Below are 20,897 nucleotides of genomic sequence, written 5' to 3'. Positions count from 1 at the left end.
GTGTGGCTAATTACCTCCACGAACAACTGCATCCTCTGACATGAGACGAGAAGAACTGGATGGTGCCCAGCTACCGTTACTGAACATTTTGATCAAAGATTCTATAGACGAATCCTGATCAAAAGTGGAAAAAAAAAAATGCAGAGCACAACTTCAAATTCTCATGGAATCTACAGACTTTCTGGAGCCACAGAGGCCAGATGACTCACCTTCTTAAAATCAAAATCTTTGGTTGGTGGTCTGCTTGTCTATCTCTTACATTCCCATCCCACCTTCCCACCCCTCATTCATCTTCTTTATTTTTTTCATAATTGTATTTCAGTCTATCCCTTCTTTGATAACAAGGTAAGAGGAAGAGGTAATGGGGATTTTTAACATGCCTTCTTTTTATATTTTTGAAAGCATATAAAACTTGAACCCCTTTTACTGTTATCATTATGTCTATGCTCACACAGATCTATACATAGAGAGCCTGTATCTGTGATACACAAATACCTCATCTTAGTCCCTGGGGCCTCGCACAGCCAGATGATGACTCCTCCAACTCCGGATCTGTATCTTTGTCCAAGAACGTAATGTTAGTTCTTTCTGCCTGAACTGCCCTGAGTACTCTCCTCTACCTCCTCTCAAACCAATTAGCTCCTCCTCTCATGCAGGATGTAGCCCAAAAGCCAAGTACTTAGTGAAGTCTCTCCCACTCCACCAGTAGTGATTTCAACACCACTCTGTATCCTAACTTATCTTGTTTATGTCAGTCTCCAGGACAAGTTCGCTCATCTCCAACAGGGGTACAAAGCAATTCACTGAGCTGTGGGGTGAAAATCATGAAATTTCTATTTTATAAAAAAAGAAAGAAAATTTTAATCTAATGAAGAATATATTACTTGGTCTCTGTCTTAGACAATTTCTATGGAAGTTTAGTATAAGAGGTATCTTTCAGAAGAGTATGAGTTCCACAACATGAAAGGGAGGACATGTGTAGCTTACAGAGTACAGTCATATATTGCTATTGGCGCAGCGGTTTAGAGTTCGGCTGCTAATCAAACTGTCGGCAGTTCGAATTTACCAAGCGCTCCTTGGAAACCCTACGGGGCAGTTCTACTCTGTCCTACAGGGTCGCTACAAGTCGGAATCGACTTGATGGCAACAGGTTTGGTTTGGTTTTAAGTGGATTTATAGATTATATTAGCTAGTTAGCTAATTATAACAGTTGTTGTCGTTGTGTACCATCAAGTTGATTCTGACTCATAATGACCCTATAGGATAGAGCGGAACTGCTCAAAAGGGTCTTCTAGACTGAAATGTTACGGTAGAAGATCCAACAGATCTTTTCTCCAGCAGAGAGGCTAGTGGTTTCAAACTGACTTTTTGGTTAGCAGCAGACCACTTACCCATTGTGCCACAAGGGTTGCTTGTAACAAAACTAGGCCTCCCCAAATGGCAAGTGCTCCAAATATCATTAAAAAAAAAAACAAAAACCTACACATTGAATATAACGTGATTAAAGCAAGTACAAAGAAAACAGCCAGAAAGTGGTGGAGCTAACATCTCTTATTCCTAGTGGTTTGGATTAACTACTTACTATAGAAAAGCAGGAGCTCTGGTAGCACCAAAAGGTCAGCAGTTCAAGTCCACCAGCCACTCCTTGGAAATCCTACGGGGCAGTTCTACTCTAACACTCTGTCCTATAGGGTGGATATGAGTCGGAATTGACTCGATGACAATGAGTTTATAGAAAAGCAGTAACATTCAGATGGATCATACATGAAGCAGGTTCCCCAAATTCAAAATTAAAAATATTTGAAGAATAGATTTGCATTCTACTATCATAAACGATAAACATTATCCTGAGTGCTTTGGGATTTCAGCTAATGATACATAATACAATGCCAACACCATTAGCAACAACTTAAAATTTTCAACTTTAATCTTTTTTTAAAAATTTATTTATGTATGTTTTGCAATACACTTTTTTTAAATTTACATAAAACTTATAACCAAACATATATTGAAGGTACATGCTCAAGAAACTTTTAAACTGATGGGCTATGCCATCAAAAGCCTTTGAAAACCAGTAGAATAGACTCTCTCAGTCTTATCTTTGAATTCCCAGTCTCTTCATTCATTAATTCATTCATCTATCCAAAAACTGGAGCCCTAGTTGTGCAGTGGTTAAGAGCTCAAGCTCCTAATCAAAAGGACGGCAGTTCAAATCTACCAGTAGCTCCTTGGAAACCCTATGAGGCAGTTCTACTCTGTCCTATAGGGATGCCAGGAGTTGGAACTGACTCAAGGGCAACAGGTTGTTTTTTTTTTGTTTGTTTGTTTGTTTTTCTTTTATCCTACTACTATTGAGAGCCTACTGGGATACCAGACATTAGAAAAGTAAAGTGACAAAGATACCCAAATGTGGTCCTTGCCATCATGGAGCTTACACAATTATCTAGGGTAGTAATCAAATAATCAAACAAAAGATTACATAATTAAAAACTAAATTAAGTGTTAGTTAGAAACATGGTTCAATAAGACTGCCTAACAAAACAACTTGAGAAATTTTAGAGGGAGGTTTGGAGAACTTCCCTGAGAAGGTTACATCTGAACAGATCTGAAAGATAATTAGGAGGCAGCAGAAAAAAGGTAAGAGTATGGGAGTCAGGTGGGGTGGGGCAGTATTATGCAGCATTTAAAGAAAAAGGCACAGCTCTGCAGAGGCCATGTGATGGCCAAAGGAAGCATGGTATATCCTGGGGTGTTAAAGTGTATTGCAGAACTGGAAAAAGAAAAAAAAAACAAAAATCGCCAGAGCAGCTAGAACACAAAGAGCAAACCCAAGAAGGCTGGAGGACTAGGGTCAGAACAGTGATAAGTCACGAGAAGTCCTCTGCTCATCTCTCTATCCTCACTGCTGTCAAGCTCCCTTTTCCTTAGTTCTCACAACTGGTCCGCACCCCATTCTTCCAGGCACTCCCACCAGCCAGCTTCCTGCCTATCTCTGGACCTCTCTTTGTAGATGCTGTTCCCTATGATTGGGCCTTTCTTTCAGGGGACACCCTATCTAGCTAACACTCACCCTTCAGGTCTCAGCTTAAATGTCACTTCCTTCTAAAAACATGCCTAAACTCTCGTATATTAAAAAAAAAAATTTTTTTTCATATACCACTGTGTTAATTTTCAGAGACTTATCATCATTTATAATTATATAATTAGAGCTGTGTGTGCTTTTGAACATGTCTCCCTCACTAGACTGTAAATAAACTCCATGATAGCAGGGGTTACAGTCTATCTTGTTCATCACTACCAAAGCCAAGCAGGTGCGTGTAGATGCACATCTAATACTTGTTGAATTAAAATTTCCCTGCTTAATTAGCTCAATTTAAGTTTAAATCCTAAAGAATTAGAACCAGACACTCCATACACACACCTGCTAAGGGATGGCCAAGTTAAGACCTTTATCATTTCTATTCCTTTAATCTGATTGCTTATTCCAGGTAATAATAAAAGTTGAGAAGTTAACAAGCTTCAAATCAAGAATCCTTTCACTATTAAAAAAAAAAAAAAAAATCTAAGAAACAATCACAATTGGCATGTTTTCACGTCACACAGCCAACAAAAGCCCTTGCCCCAAAATACCTTTTAATAGGTTATTTTACTCTATCAGCCAAGCAAAATTAAAACACTAATTTATGCTCATAAATAGAACACAGAAAAAGATTTATGAATTCACTCCCCAAGCTAATCTACTGTTTTTAGATAGCTCAAAATCTGCCAAAAATCATTGGGAGGAAACATCACCATCATTTACTGGCTGCCATCTAGTTCAGTGTCTGCAGTGTCTCTGCTGACCAGTTAATTCAGCTATTTAAAAACGGTACACCCAAAAGGAACACAGAAAGTGGAGTGTTCAGGAATAAATTTCTTCATCATGTTTTAATTATTTAAAAAAAAAAATCAGTATTCCAAAGTCCCAACTTGAAGTCCTAAAATGATCAATTTCTAATTTTAAGATATATGAAAAAGAAAACATTGTTTTTAACAGTAAACTTTCAATCCCTGTGTCTTCCCATACTTTTGGCTAGGGAGTTTTCAGATGTGAGTTGGCAAGAAAGAAGGGCTTGTAGAGGAAAATGGGAACAGCAGTAATTCAATAGTACAAGGATGCCTTACTCTGCTGGTTTTCATTCTTTTTGGTCTCAAGAGGTCTTGATACTCTTAAAAATTATTAGAACCTTATAAGGCCTATTTATATTGGGTATCCAAACCCACCAAATCAATCTTGTTACCATCCAGTGGATTCCAACTCATAGCGACCCTATACAACAGAGTAGAACTGCCCTATAGGGTTTCCAAGCAGTGGCTGGTGGATTTGAACTGATGACTTTTTTGTTAGCAGCCGACCTCTTAACCACTGTGCCATCAGGGCCCCATATGGGCTGTATCTATCAATATTTACTATATTAGCATTTAAAACTGAAAAGTTTTTAAATATTTATTTGTTCGAAAATAATAAACATACTATTAACCAATTTATTTAAAAAAAAAAAAAAACATTGTTTTCCAAAACAAACCCAAAGAAAGAATAGTGAGAAGAGTGTCACTGTTTTATATTTTTTGTAAATATCTGTAATATTTAGCTTAGCAAACAGCTGGATTCTCATATATGACTGCATTCAATGTTACAACAGGTTGTATTGATGGAAGTATATGTAGAAAACCTAGCCTCACACAAACAAACAGGAACTCACAGAACCCCTTAAAAAAAAAGCCTCAGGGACCCCAGGAGTCTTTGAGCCAAATTTTGAGAACCACTGCCTTAATTCTTAAATGACCAGTCCTTCTACTATACCAGCTAACTAGATGATACCAGATACTTGAAATTGAGCAGTTATCCATCTGACAAAAATGCTACTATTCTATAGTTTTAGAAATTTCATTAATCTCTTTAACATCAAGGAAATCAACAAGTCTAACAGTGAAGGAAGAAGGCATTGGTTTTGTTTTTTTTAATATAGGAATGATATTTAAGGTACACAACTAAATATTTTTAAAATGGGATATAAACTTATGTTAAGAAGGTACTCACTTACATGCTCATCTCATTTAGGTTCAACCAAAGCCTTCTGCAATGTCCTAATGCCAAAGTCCCTAACTGAGAAATCACAGACTACTAGGGATCATGGAGTAATACCTGAAGGGTACAGAATGTGAATTTTTGTCTCCAATATAAACAAATCTCCCTGCTATTTTGAGGTAAGTACCTCCTTACCTGATAACTGATCTTGTTACTTCAGAGACAAGGAAAATAGCTACTCAGAAAAGGGTTAGGGACCTCCCCCTTCAACTAAGGTACCCTCTTTAAATCAGCGCCATCTCTTACAACGTCTCGAGCCTACCCTCTTGGGAGACAGAACATTCCCATGATACTCTACTAAAAACAGACACATAACCAGGGCAGAACAGAACTGCTTTCCAAATCCCATGATCCTTTTCAAACTCCATTTATAGATCAGACTGATACCAAGTTAAGGAGCTAGCGTTTAGCTCAATTTCTAACATGTGTGGGCTTGAGACCAAGTCTGGCACTTCTTTTGCTCATCAAAATTTTACAGCTGGATAAAGCCACAGATACACTACAATAAATATATTACCCCCACTCAAAAAAAAAAAATCACAGAACATTTCTATAATGATCACAGAATAATCAAGAATCACATGTTTAAAATACACTTATAAAAATACACTTCTATATTGAATTTTTGAAACCCATATTAAGCAACCTAGTTGATAATCTACAATACTACCAGAATAAAGGATATTTCTAAAATCTAAACTTATGAACAGCACATGATTGTTATTCATAATACTGAGGATGACAGCAGAGTTGTAAGATGAACCCTAAGATTCTTTCCCATTGGAAAATTAAACAGAAAGTTATTGTGTCTTGCCTGGTGGCCTAAAGTCATGTGGGTTTATCCATTCTCTCAACACATAATTTACTGAGTACCTACTCATTCAATAGGTACTTTCTTGATGCTCTTCTCAATTCAATTTCTAACCTCTGAGTTAGAAAGAATCTTAAAAGACAGGTCATACAATCACCCATTCCTATTTTGAGTGACTTTTCCACTACCAGTGTGAAGTCGCTCGCTAGCATATGTTTGTTCACCATTGATAAGGGTTGTCACTACCACTCCACAATGTTTTTCTTTATAGTTCTTCATGTGGTCTGTGCTGTGTTAAAAACATTTAACAAGTCATTTGTGAAATGGAGAAAAGGCCCTAATTTATATGGTGAAGCCCTGGTGGTGCTGCTTTTCTTTTGGGGAACTCTTTTCATTTCTACTATACTGAAGAAATCACTAGGGATGCAGGAGGGGGGAGCCTGTGAAGCTCCTTATATTCCAATAATATGGTTTGTTACCAATTTTATTCTGAAGCTCACAAAATAATATTGTTTACACTCCCAATATTGTATATACTCCTACTATACAATATTACTTTGTGAGTTTTGGAATAAAATTAGCAAACAAACCATTTTATTGAAATATAAAGAACTTCACAAGCTTTTCCCCCTTCCCACCCCTCCCCCCCACCTTATCCCTAGTGATTTCTTCAGTACAATACAAATGAAAAGAATTCCCCAAAAGAAAGGCACCAGGACTTCACCATATAAACTAGGGTCTTCTCTCCATTTCACAAATGATCTGTTAAATGTCTTTAACACCACACTCTGTGTCTGAACTGGCCACGTGCAAGTTGCCAGGACATGGTTTTATACAGACTTCAGAACTGCTGGAGGTTTTCTGGTGGGGTGTGACTTTCAGGGTATTAGCATATAATTTGATCTTCCGCGATAGATTAATACAAATAGCTTCTTGGCTAAGTCCTATAGAACTGAAATCCAGCCCCTGGATCAGTTCATCCTGTAGTTTGAGGAAATAATTATAGATTATTTCCGGGAAGGAGTTCTGACTGAAAGAATTGCAGTATAAACATACCAGCCCTGACAGATGGACCCAAGATCTGCTTTGTGAAGGAGGAGGAAAAACAATATAATCTGTAAAAAGAGGGAAAAAAGATGAGGCTTAATTGAGGGAAAATAAGAGAAAATTTTCCTTATGCTACTATGCAAGAACCAAAAAATCTATTAAATTTACTTGAAAATATATACAAAAGGAACTTGACATTGCTACAACCCTACCTACAAAATGTATCAATTATAAAAGCAAGCTAAGCTTCGGAGACTTCCAGCATTGTGATCACCCACTGCATAACTTACTGCTACCTCAGAACTAGGTTTTCTTTCATCAGGCTTGGCTACTTGAAGACCGTCCCTCACTTTCCACCTCATTCCCTCTGTATCAAACGGCTATCATCTTTCTGCTTTGTTCCAACTGATAGGACGCCATCATCTCCCAGCTGTTTCATTACATCCTCCTATGCAGCTCAGGGCTTGCTCCCCTCCCTCCTGTTCGCAAACTGTGACTACAACAATTTTTTTACCTGCTGGTGGGAAGGACCCTGTTAAACCCTCCACAAAATGCTTTTTAGATACATAACTTTGGAGTCCCTTTTAAAACTCCACTTCCTCTGGGAGTCTCCAGTTAGAAACAGTCTACCCTCTGTCTCATTTCTAACTATACCTGACCTGAACTGTCCCCTTTACCTGAATAGTGCCGCTCTTTCTATTCCTCCTATTATTAAACTTTCAAGCACCTGCCATCTGACAATATCTTCCCAATTCTAAGGCTAATATGATTAGCCTATAATTTGAAGAGGCGGAAAGAGGAGATAAGATGTAAAGAAATATCAGTGTCAGGGTGGTATATTTCTCCTCCTTTCTTTTTTCTCTTAATGGGAAACACTACTAGAGCATATTTCTGGAGTGATGAGAAAAATCATCGTTTATACGCTGACCTTACCAGAACCTTCCTTTTCATCCACACTTTACCCTCCCACTTCCAAACCCACTTCTGTCTCAATCCTTCCCATCCTTGCCCTGCATTGAGTTATATTAACCTGCTATATTTTCTTCACAGCACATAAAACACTGTGTGAAATTCTTATTCATTTTATTATCTCCTTCTCCCTCTCTCACCCCCTCCTGTACCCACCAAAATTTAAGCAACATGAAAATAAGAACTCTGTCTGGCTCATGGCTACATCCCTGTGTCTGGCACATATTAGGAACTCAATATAAACTAAAATTTCATTTCTTAGTCTATGCTACACTTTGGATTGGGTGGGAAGGTAAGGTTTTAGGAATTTTATTCAGCTTGGCAAGGAACTGACTGAGGTAAGGGAGTGTTCTATGTCCTCAAGTTAATATAGGAGCAGCCAGGTGTTTGAGGTAAATTGAAAGATATCATTTGAAACTTGGATTCCAGTTTTCAAGGGTGTCATCCAAGAGAAGCAGCCAAACAAAAAGACGGCTGGCAGACTCAGAGTATACCAGACAACTCCCTGATGGACAATATCCCATTTGGAAAGGATTGCTTGGATCTCTAGTTGCAGACACCAGCTGATACGCCCAGAGCCATCCCCAGTGACCTCTGAGACAGCTTCTGTAGCTTGAAAATACATCTCCTACAAGTCAGAAATTGACATATTATCTCCCCCCCATCCCCCCCCCCAATTCTTCTAGCAGTTATTGACGCTATTTGGAAAGCCATGCTTCCACGCCTATTAATAACTTTCAGAAAGAACCCAAGGAAGTGTCAGGAGAAAAATAGATCTGGCTGATAGAAGCCACAGACTTAACCAGAGGTTACAATTAGCAATTAGTACATTCGTGGAAAAATAAAATTGTAACATCTTCTGCATCAGATGTTACCCCTTCAGGAGATTTAAACAAAATACTTGGCCAATGAATTCAAGGAAGGCTGAATCAGGAAACCTGGTCTTCACAGTAAAGAACTACGAGTTGGAATCAACTAGATGACAAGAAGTTTGGTATCTATTTAAATGTCCCCGGATAGTGTCATTGATTAACACAATGTTAAATTAATACACACGGTTTTGCACTTTTTTTTTTTTTTTAATCAAAATGATTTTTGGAAGTTCTTCTATGTTAATACTCATTCCTTTTTGTTGTTTTTTAAATAGATGCCTAGTATTCTACCACCATGTCCCTAAATGGCGTAAATGGTTCACATGCTCAGTTGCTAACTGAAAGGTTGGTGGTTCCAATTCACCTAGAGGCACCTCAAAAGAAAAGCCTAGCAATTTACTTAGGAAAAATCAGCCATTGAAAATCCTATGGAACACAGTTCTACTCTGATACACAAGGGGTACCCATGAGTCCAAATGGCAACTGGTTATCTATTTAAACAGATCAGCATCAGCATCAACAACTAACTTTATAAGCATATCAGTGATTCCAGGAAACTTTGCCTATTAGGCTGATACCATGAAACCTATAGTTATTTACAGAGCACCGGTTGAATCAACCAGCCGCTCCCTGGAAACCCAACAGGGCAGTTCTACTCCTATACGGTTGCTATGAGTCATAATTGACTCGACGGCAGTTTATAGTTATTTACACTTCTATAGTTACTCCAGGTGACATCTTAAATATCAACCAAATTAACCTACTCTACATAATAGAGTGACTAACATGAATCTTTGAGAAGACTTTTCTTAGAGGTTTTTCTCCTCTTGCTTCCTCCAACTAGAATGCGATTAATGGAATTCTCTCACAAGTTAGTTTGAAATATGCTTTTGCCGGTCGAGCAGCTAAAGCAGAATCAGATAATTGTGGTATGACTCAACAAACGCACAGCTGTTCATTTAAATATATCCATCAAAAGTATAAATACTTGGAAGAAAATACATGAGAAAGAAAATGAACCATGTACACAGGGTCAGTGCACAAGATGAATGGGTTAGCATGGAAGTAACCACAACAGAAAACAAGGAGAAGAAAGGGAGATGAGGCAGAGAGGGGTTTAGGACACTGGGTAGAAAAAGACCAGATAACTGATGTAACAAAAAAATAATAAAAAAACACCCATCCAATCAAAACACCGCTCACTGACCTGAATAGGAAAACAACCAAGTTAAAAGTCAAAAATAGATGCACTATACTCACTGTGGACGAAGAACAACAACAACAAAAAAGATGCCCGCAATTACACAGAGGGAGAAAGTCTAAAGAGTAGAAAATGATGAATCATATTTGTTGCATGAAACAAAACAAAGACCCTGAGGCAGAGGAAAACAAGAGGAACAGAAGCCTAACATCAGTTCCTTTCCATAGCCCTAGAAGACCATGATTACAAAATCATGAAAATGTGGGAATCTCTCCAATTATCCCATAGTAAATAACTGAAAACCATCACGCCCTACTAGTGACCCTCTGCTGTGTTCTATACACACATGGGGTTGCCATGAGTCAGAATGGCCTAGACAGCAACTGGCAGTATACATAAGACAGTGAGTGCCACTGTAGTGTGAGGAAAAAGAAACCAAGAAAGATAAAACAATGAGAAGGTGAAGATTGGGTCGGGGCACAGGGCTGAATAAGAAAAATGCATATGTCCAGCCCTCTAGACTCCCATTCCTTCTTTCTTTCCCAGGAATGGACAAGTTTATGCTCTCCTTTTGGGCCTAATAAGAACTTGAGAAGCTAAAGCACTGAAGAGACTTCGGAATCCTCTCCTGTATTACGTAACTGAAAATCACAAATGAAAGGAACATCTAATCCATAATGACTATTTCCAAGTTTTCCTTAAACTACCAAAAATCAAATTCTTCCAAATAAGAATTTCTTTGGGGCGGGGAGTGGGATGAGGGCTTGCTTTCTTGGGGCCCAAAGCACATGCTTAGTCTGACTACTGGGTTATCCTGCACTGGGAACCATTCACGTTCTCCTCAACTACAGCAAAATCTTTCTTATATTATTATAAGCAACAGCTACTTCAACCATCACGGCCTCCCACAGCCCCAAGTTCTCATGTATCTACCCTCTTCATCCTTTCACAGAAAACTTTCTGAAAAAAGCAATCTACACAGCGTCCCTCCGCCCCATTCTCCCTCTCCTCCATTCAGTCCTCAAACCACATTGTTCAGCCCAAGTCAATTCACTGATAGACCTTTTGCTTAAGCTTCTAGTTCTTTTTAGTCTTTACCTTCAGAATCACGGAGACTTCTCAAAACACAAATTCCCAGGCTTCAGCCCTAGAGATTTTTGATTTAGGTGATCTGAGATGAGGCCTAGAAATCCCCCATTCCTGTCAAGAATCCAGGCAATGTTGAGGATGCTGTGGGTGACCTCACTTGTCCATTCTGTAGCATGGCAATGCTGTTGGCCTCACGTTTCTTCCCAAAACTCATCCCTAACTGGGATTCATAGGCTCCATTCTCTCCTGTGTTGTTACTTTTTGGTTTATTCCTTCTCAGTTTCCTTGGATGAGGCATTCCTCTTCTGCCACTTATACTCAAATCTTGGTTTCCCCAAGGGCCCCACATCTCAACCTTCTCATCTTACTCACAATTTCACCTATCATCTTAGCTTCTGGGACTGCTATACGCCATGGAGGCTGAGCCCCCAGGGTGAGAATGTAATCACCCATTCTTAGTCATTTCCCCCTCCCTGTGCCTATTCCTTCCTTCTCACCTTCTTCCCCTACCATATGTCCTTGCCTTTTCACTGGTTTTAAAATTTTTTTTTTTAACATTTTTAAAGTATAATAAACCTCCTGGGTTAAAAAAATAAGCAACATCCTATCAACATGTTTCACAAATCAGCAATCTTATTTTCTCTATTCTGTTCATTTTTTTTCCTGAAGTATTTTTTTTTATTGTGCTTTAAGTGAAAGTTTACAGTTCAAGTTAGTTTCTCATACAAAGATTTATACCCACATTATTATGTGACCCTAGGTGCTCTCCCTATAATGTGACAGCACACTTCTCCTCTCCACCCATTTAGTCTCATGTATCTACTTGAGCTAAGAAGCACTCTCTTCACGAGTATCATTTTATGTCTTATAGTCCAGTCTAATCTTTGTCTGAAGAGCTCACTTCGGGAATGGTTTCAGTTCTGGGCTAACAGAGAGTCCAGGGGCCATGTTGGTCGGGGTCCCTCCAGTCTCAGTCAGACCATTAAGTCTGGTCTTTTTACTAGAATTTGAGTTCTGCACTCCACTTTTCTTCTACTCCTCGGGGGCTACTGTGTTCCCTGTTAGGGTCATCATTGGTGGTAGCTGGGCACTATCTAGTTCTTCTGGTCTCAGACTGATAGAGTATGGTTTACATGGCCCTTTCTGTATCTTGAGCTAGTATTTTCCACGTGTCTTTGGTGTTCTTCATTCTCCTTTGCTCCAGATGGGGTGGGACCAAACTTATGAATCTTAGATGGCCGCTCACTAGCTTTTAAGCCCTCAGTTGCCACTCACCAAAATGGGATGCAGAACATTTTCTTAATAAACCTTGTTCTGCCAATTGACCAAGATGTTCCCTGAAACCATGCTCCCCAGACCCCTGCCCCTGCTACTCTGTCCTCTGAAGTGTTGGTTGTATTCAGGAAACTTTTCCTGAAGTATTTTAAAGAGAATCTCATTTCACCCACAAATTCTAACAGATAAAGACTCTTTCTATGCATAACTATGAAACCATCATTTCACCTAACAAAATAAGAATTGTTTCTCCTGCAAATATCATCTAAAACCTAATCTGTGTTTAACTTTCCCCTATTTTAAACAGCTATAAACTAGCCCCCCCCCCCAAAAAAAAAAACCCTGCGGGAAGAATGAAAATAACACACAAACAAGAAATTGTTGTTATCCATTTATAACTATCGTAAGTAGTGGTGCCATGTGTTAATATTGTGGCAGAATTAAGACTAAAAAAATAAAATGTATATAATGTGAGATAAAGCAAACGAGTAACTATGGCATATTCTAACACTATCATCTCCTGCTGTTCTTTAGGAAACCCTGGTAGCATAGCAGTTAAGAGCTACAGCTGCTAACCAAAAGGTCAGCGGTTCAAATCCACTAGGCGTTCCTTGGAAACCGTATGGGGCAGTTCTACTCTGTCCTATACGGTCGCTATGAGTCGGAATCGACTCGACGGCAATGGGTTCTGCTGTTCTTAAGAACCAAAATACTGTGTGGAATAAAGGAGATACAGATACAACACAGAAAACGTTAAATAAAAAACCTTATAAACTGAATTTGAATTGGAAGTTATCAGTATGATCCCTTGAACTATTTTATATATTTTATATATATTTCCTGTTCTGTCTACAAAAACAGCCTAAAAATGATGACCAACCCAGGAGAAATAAGCATTCCTGGTGCCCAGGTGTGGCTTTAAGATACCGTTTGGTGTGGATTTCTGAATCTTGTGTTTTATTTCACAATAAAAAGGTAAAAAAGAAGACAAAAGCTAAAAATTTTTTTGTATAAAAATAAACATGCAGCCTTTAAGTTTTTTAAAGAAAAAGACAAACAACAAAACATTAGGGAAGTAACAGTCCCTGGGTGGTGCAAATGGTTAAGCACTCAGCTACTAACCAAAATGTTGGTGGTTCGAATCCACCCTGGGGCACTCTGGAAGAAAGGCCTGGCTTTCTGAAAGATCACAGCCACTGAAAACCCTAAGAAGTGCACTTCTACTCTGAGCCACACAAAGTCACCATAAGTCAGAATCAACTCAACAGCAGCTGGTTTGGTTTGGGTTTTTTTTTTTTTTTTAATAGGCTGTTCTACTGATCCATTCTGCTCGTGCTGGGACTGTTAAGTGAGGGAAAAACAAATTTTTATGTTCTTTGAACCTAGCATATTTTCAGCCTCTTGGTTACAGCAACTCAGCCTTACCCTAATTAATAGAGCACCTAGGGAAAAATTAACTTGGATTCAAACCTTACATTCCAGATGGATCAAAGATTTAAAGCTAAAAAAAGAACCACATGATACTAGAAAAAAACTTGTAAGATTTTAAAATCTAGAAATGGAGAATGTCTTTTAACTATGATACAAAAAACACTGAAGCCATAAAGATTGATTATATATTTGTTGCTCTAAATCTATGTGTTTATCTTTCATTGACTATTCCTTCCACTAGAAGGTAAGCTGTATAGGGCAGGGTCTGTTTTCTTCACTATTGTACAGTCTGGTGCCTGATACGGAAACCCTGGCGGTGTAGCAGTCAAGTGCTACAGCTGTTAACCAAAACGTCAGCTGTTCAAATCCACCAGGCGATCCTTGGAAACTCTAAAGGCAGTTCCACTCTGTCCTATAGGGTCACTATGAGTTGGAATCGACTTGACAGCAATGTTTTTTTTTTGTTTTGTTTTGTTTTTGGTGCCTGATACGTAAAAGGCATTCAATAAATATTTGTTGAATGAATTGGTAAGTTTACCTGCACAAAATTTTTACTAATCTACACAGCAAAATAATTATTTTTACATAAATGATCAACTGGGGAAAATATATAAATATCACACATCACAAGGAGGAAAAGAAAATGGTAATTTTGTTGGTGCATAAAGAGCTCCTACAACCTAAAAAAAAAAAAAAAAAAGATCAATAACCCAATAGAAAACAGACAAACGATTTGAACAAAGTGAACAGAACAGGAAACACAAATGGTTTTCAAACTCATAAAAAGATGTTCAACATCCATCAAAATTAAGAAAAATACAAATTTAAGCTACATTAAACTGACACTTCTCATCTATCAATCTGGCGAGAAAACAAGGCTTAACATCATATTGATTGGCAAGGGTATGAGGAAGTTGGGTTCTCATCCACTGCTGGTAAAAATCTAAAACTTTTCAAGCTCTATGAACACAGCAACTTGGCAATAAATTTCTACCAAAATTAAAATACATGTATACTCTTTGACCCAGCAATTCCACTTCTAGAAATGGATCTTACAGATACATTCACACATGTTTGAAATGATGTACAAAAGTATTCCCTACAGCCTTGCTTGTGATAATAAAAAAACTGGAAATCATCTATATGCCCATCACAACGGTAAACAAAAACAAAAAACAAACCTGTTGCCGTTGAGTTGATTCTGACTCATAGCAATCCTATAGGACAGAGTAGAACTGCCCCGCGGGGTTTCAAAGGTGCATCTGGTCAATTCGAACCACCGACCTTTTGGTTAGCAGCAGTAGTTCTTAATCACTATGCCACCAGTGTTTCCATCACTACGGGACTGGCTAAATAAATTACAGAACAAACTTCTCTATAGTGGAATATTAAGCATTAACTAAAAAAAAAGAATGAAGCACTAATATGGAAGAAATTCCAAAAATATTTGGGTGAAGAGAAAAAAAGGTACAAAACAGGGTGTATTAAGCTACTATTTGTGCCAAAAGAACAGTAATAATCTATATGTTATGTGCCTATATATTATATAAATCCTGAAATCTCTGAAAGAATACACAAGAAACTGGCAAAGTAGTAGCCTCTAGGAAGGGTAACTAGGAATCGGGGGACAGGGTCAAGAGGCAGGCCTATTTTTCACACTCTTTTGTATCTTTTTGACATTGTACACCTTGATCATATTACCTTTCTAAAATTAGATACTTCATAAAATACCAAAAATATTCACCCCCGACCCCCAATATCTGAAAGTTTCCCTGATGATTCTGACTGTGAACCACATTGGGAAGCTACTCAGCTAAAAAATTTTAACCTTTTTTCATAATTAAGAATCACAGAGTTAGCAATTACCCAGCATTTCCTCCTCTTCCCTCATATATAAATACAAACACACACATATGTATGTATGTGTTTTTGTGTATATGTACATATAAAATAAAATTAGGCTCTTAAATCTATCCCTGTTACTCATTACCTCCCCTTAAAACTAATTCAACTGCATGCCACCTTAAATGGACTTTTATAAAACTACCTCCAAATGCCCAGAGGATGGTAGCCAGAACTAACAACTATGCTAATATATTAACTGAGCCTAGTGCCAAAGAAGTTCCTTCCAGGCCTCCAGAAAACGAAAATCTGACATAACTGACACCTCGCCCACAGCCCAAAGCAGTGCATCATCTGCCCTGGAAAATAAAAATTCACACCCTTAGTGACTAAAAGTCCAATGTCAACAGTTACAGCCTTCATTTCTTTTCCCTAATGCAAAAGGGTCCCCCCTTTTAAATTAGAAACTAACCCATTACTAAAGGACTAGCTATTATTATGTTACCCTATATATAAATGTGGAAACCCTGGTGGCATAGTGGTTAAGTGCTGTGGCTGCTAACCAAAGGGTCAGCAGTTCAAATCCACCAGGCGCTCCTTGGAAAGTCTACGGGGCAGTTCTACTCTGTCCAATAAGGGTCGCTATGAGTCAGAATTGACTTGACGGCACTGGGTTTTGGGTTTATATATAAAGGAACACTAAGTAGTCATTACTAAGAATGAGATTACATTCTGCTTAAAAGAAAAAAATGTTCACAGTGTGTTAAGTTGGGGGGACCAACTGTAAAATAATATATTTAGTTATATTTCAACAATTTTTGAACAAAATTAATATGCATAATTTATGTGTATGAAAACACTTATATATGAAAGAGTTTGCATGTGAAAAAGTGTGTTTCAAACTATTAGCCAAGGGTGAAAGAGAAAAGGAAGTGAGGAACTTTTATATTCACAGATGTTTGTACTCTATACTGTTTTGTATGACTTGAAATTAAATAATCAAAGATAAACTTTTATACAAAGAATAAAGCATTTTAAAACACTAAATTAGCATTTCCTTGAAAAAGAAAGCATCTGACAGTTACCAGGAAACTGTTAAACCTGAAGAGGCCATAGAGACCAATCCCAGCAGGCTTTAATTCTGAATTTCTAGCTTCTGTCACTATATACAAGGATCAAGTCTTATCTGAGCAATCCTAACTTTAAATCAGCAAGACACACCCACCAACATTTAGCACTTCAGGCCTCTCTCCTCACAGTAACATTTTACTGACTCTCTTCTAAAGTAGGTATTTGCATTACCCTCCAAACATAACATAACCTAAACAGCATCTTATCCTGGTAGCAAAACTTTTTTTCATAGGTTTCAAAGTATTCCATGGGAAACATATTATTAAAATTTAATGACCCAGTAAAGTGAAAAGAATAACAGAAGCATTTTGTACATAGGGAAATGTTGGTCATATTTGAACAATCTGGCCAAATTGAAGGACTAGCTATGCAGATGCACCAAGAAAAGCCTGACTTTGAGGCAATGCAAGAACCATTAGGCTAGGTCTTAACTTTCTTACACTGGATTCATATAAACCAACAAAATGCTCATTTATGGCTAAAAATTTACCGTGTAGATTTGGTCTCTGCCAAAGGGCATTAAAGGAGGTGATTTGTTGAAATGGCTCTACTGCTGGCTCTGGCAACGCTCCTCTGAGAGCTGCTGGGGAAAAGCTGACTCAGCTACCTTAGAGCTGGCTCCCAGTCATGTCTTCCCGCAGTCCTTCAAGCAGTGTGCCCTTGTTCAGAGCTGATGCTCATTCACCGGGGGGTGTGGGGAGAGGAGAGGCACTCCCAGAGTCTCCTAGAATAATGAGTTCTCCAGCAGCTCGCACTATGGCAATGCGGCGTTCACAAGCGGCTCCAGGCTGCAGAGGGAAAGAAGAAAAAAAAAAAAAAAAAAAACAGCTAAGCAGAAGAAAACTCTGCAGTTCTGGACATGTGGGCTCAAGGAATTGCACACCTGACAAGCCTTTCAACTGGGATAGGACCACAAACTCAAGCCAATTTACAAGTGAAGCAAGTATGGGAAGGGCTGGGAAACAACACACAGGGAGTGTGTTGAGGTCATGGATGGATACTGGTCTTTAAATATTTTTCTAAATGACACAAATCAGTAAGATCTGCAGCTGGTAAATTTCAAAGTCCTGTTCCTATAAAGCCCTTATACTGTGTATACTAGACCATTACCAAAAAAAAAAAATAAAAAGACTATATATGAATTTTTTTTTTTAATTTATCATGTTTCCATGAATTTATTGTTGTAAATACAGCTAAAACAATCATTGTTTAGAAAGCATTGAGTTTTCTGTTCATGGTGATGGAAAATTTGGCAACAGATATTGGTAAGTTTCCACATGATTGATCTCATAGAACTGTACATGTGAAAAATGTTGAAAATGCAAATGTTTGGAAAACCTGTGCCACAGCTGCTAACCAAAAGGTCAGCAGTTTGAATCCACCAGGCGCTCCTTGGAAACTCTATGGGGCAGGTCTACTCTGTCCTATAGGGTCGCTATGAGTCGGAATCGACTCAACGGCAGCAGGTATGTAAATGCTGTATAGCAGTTATTACATGCACTTGCTAAAAAAATTAACAAAAAGCATAAGCAGTACGGAAGTATAGAATTAAAAGCCTTCCTCTCTCTCCATAGTCCTGGCCCCTTCTAGTGACATCTAGTGTACCAGAGTAACTAGTTTCTTGTGTATCCACTCAGAAATAATCTGTTTCTGGTCCATTTCAACCCACATTCTCAGTAGTAGATGCCCTCATGGACCTTGTTCAAAGGCTCATAAAACAATGGTGGAGAAGGAGCACAAAGCGGAAGGAAGGGGGCTCAAGCAACTAACAAAAAACAAAAAGCCACCCAAGCTCCCTTTCCTTTAGGAAGACTTCAGAAACATCAACACTTGCCAAAGGAAAAGGAAATTTTTATTTGAACTAAGCTTTCCCATTCAAACAGTTAAGTAACACAAAACATTGAAGAACTTACTTCTTTAGAAAAACAGCACCTCAAGGAATATTTTGCCAAGAGACCTTTCATGTAAATAAATCTAAGCAGAAAACAAACCCAAAATACAGCATTTCTAAATACCTGCATGACAAAATAAGTCTTCATATCAACCTTGGAATTCAAGGAAAACATTTTATCAATAATATTAAATCTTTCCTCACTTTAGCTTAAATTTAGGCTCACTATTTGTAAGCAAAACTAAGACATTCAAAAGACACACTAAAAATAAGACATGTACATATCCAAACAACTGGAGGGATTAGTTTACAGGGTTAAAAGGCTTGGGACTATAGTCTCGAGGGACAACATAGTCAACTGGCATAACACAGTTCACAAGAATAATGTTCTACATCCTAATTTGCTGGGTAGTATTTGGGGTTTTAAAAAGCTTGCAAAAGCAGCCATGTAAGATACAACTATTGATCTCTAACTCATACAGAGCAAAAGAGAATGAAGGAAATCAAGGGCTCAAAGAAGAAACCAGTCCACAGGACTAACAGCTGCCTCTTCTAACCTGAGACCAGAAGAACTGGATGGTCCCCAGCTACCACTACCTACCCTTCTGACCAGGGACACAATATATAAGATCACAGAATGAGAGAAAAATGTAGAACAAAAACTCAAATTCCTAAAAATGGCCAGACCTACTGATAGAGGCTAGTGAAACGCCCAACGCTATTGCCCTAAGATAACCTTTGAACTTGGAATTGAAGCTATTTCTGCAGGTCACCTTTCTGCCAAATAATAGATTGGCTTATAAAATAAGCGATATCACCCGTGAGTAATGGGCTACCTTAAACAATTAACTACATGAGACCAAACGGGCAACATTTACCCAAAAAGCGAGGAGAAAAAGACAAGGAGGGGATGGGAAGCTAGATCAATGGAAACAGGACAAACAGAACGGAAATAATGAGAATGCTGACACATTGGAAAAATTGCAACCAATGGCACTCAACAGTTTGCATGAAAACTGTTAAAGGGGAACCTGATTTGCTATATAAACTTTCACCTAAAACACAGTAAAATATTATTTAAAAAATAATAATATGACACATATTATCTCCCCTGTAGATAAGTCAACCAGATATTCAACAGTTTTAGCAATCATTTAGCAAAGTTAAGGGGTGAAAATAAATTCCTAAAGTGGGCATCCTTAAAAACAAACTCATCAGCTGAGCAGCACCCACAAACCTTTACATTTCAGAACAAACTTTTGAAACACAGGTGTTTTCCAAAGTTTTGGAGCCACAGAAGTTTGGTGTATTCACACTGAGGTTGCTTACCCCTCTGCCAAAGATTAACTACATTTTAGGAGGAGCCTAGAGTTAAGCTGTCCTGCCTAGGGATTCAGTCAACCCTGTCCTTCAGCTATAGGTACTGTGTTCGGGGAAGGCTTAAATAAGCAAGAGAAAGAGGAAAACAACAGTGCATATTTTTCTGATTCTCCTCTTAATAACCAGAGATTGCCTTTTTTTTTTTTTTAATTACAAAGTTGCTTCTATTTCCCCTTGAATTTCATAACCCTGTCACCTTCAGTGCCCAGAATTTCTTCCTATCCTTCAAGACAGGTTCAGGTTTTCCTGCCTCTCTCAGCCTTCTCTATGATTCTTCTATTTTCCAGATCCTTCCCATTCAAATTCCTCTGGTATTTATATACTATACGATTCAGTCCGGCACTTACTACTCTGCCTTGAACTAGGCTTGTTTCAAAACCAATCTAAAACTAGGCTGGTTGTTGTTGTTGGTTGCTGTTGAATCCATTCTGACTCCTGGCAACCTCATGGGTACAGGCTAGGACAGCTCCATAGGGTTTCCAAGGCTGTGACCTTACGAAGCAGATCTCTAGACCTGTCTTTCAAGGTACCTGTGGGTAAGTTTGAACTGCCAATCTTTCAGCTAGTAGTAAAGTGCTTAACTGTTTGCGCCACCTAAGGTGACCAAAGCTAGGATAGCATCATATATTATTCTTTTAATATACTATTCCTTCACGGAACCTAGCATATAATTGGTGTTCAAGAGTTACTGGACAAAAAAACCAAGTCTCCAAATTAAACATAATTTAATGTATATTTGTTTTAAAATTTATCAGGTGCTCAACTAATAGGCCATGAATTGAACTCAAAACTGTGGTGTACTATAAGAAAAAACAGCTTGATAAGATGGA

At 38.2% G+C, this 20,897-nt stretch overlaps 1 protein-coding gene across 13 annotated transcripts in view; it reads right to left on the bottom strand.

Annotated features, from left to right (window-relative positions):
* Positions 1–20,897, bottom strand: part of ACVR1 (activin A receptor type 1) — a 162,416-nt gene that overhangs the window by 88,678 nt on the left and 52,841 nt on the right. For 3 of the 13 annotated variants that reach the window (XM_064287111.1, XM_064287113.1, XM_064287112.1), the window contains exons 2-3: positions 17,287–17,584; positions 6,996–7,054 (exon numbers count right to left, since the gene is read on the bottom strand). The exons of 1 other annotated variant lie outside the window; for it this stretch is intronic. In XM_064287111.1, coding sequence (XP_064143181.1) covers positions 6,996–7,054; positions 17,287–17,316 — 89 coding nt within the window. In that variant the 5' untranslated portion in view covers positions 17,317–17,584. Of the gene's footprint in view, positions 1–14; positions 1,419–6,995; positions 7,055–17,286; positions 17,585–20,897 lie in introns of those variants that run through there. 9 more of the 13 variants (XM_064287114.1, XM_064287120.1, XM_064287117.1 and 6 more) reach the window with 5 other exon arrangements.

The sequence above is a fragment of the Loxodonta africana genome, chromosome 6 (assembly GCF_030014295.1).
Source record: "Loxodonta africana isolate mLoxAfr1 chromosome 6, mLoxAfr1.hap2, whole genome shotgun sequence".
NCBI lineage: Eukaryota > Metazoa > Chordata > Mammalia > Proboscidea > Elephantidae > Loxodonta > Loxodonta africana.
The sequence above is the reverse complement of the archived record's forward strand: the minus strand, read 5'-3'. Positions and strand labels throughout refer to the sequence as shown.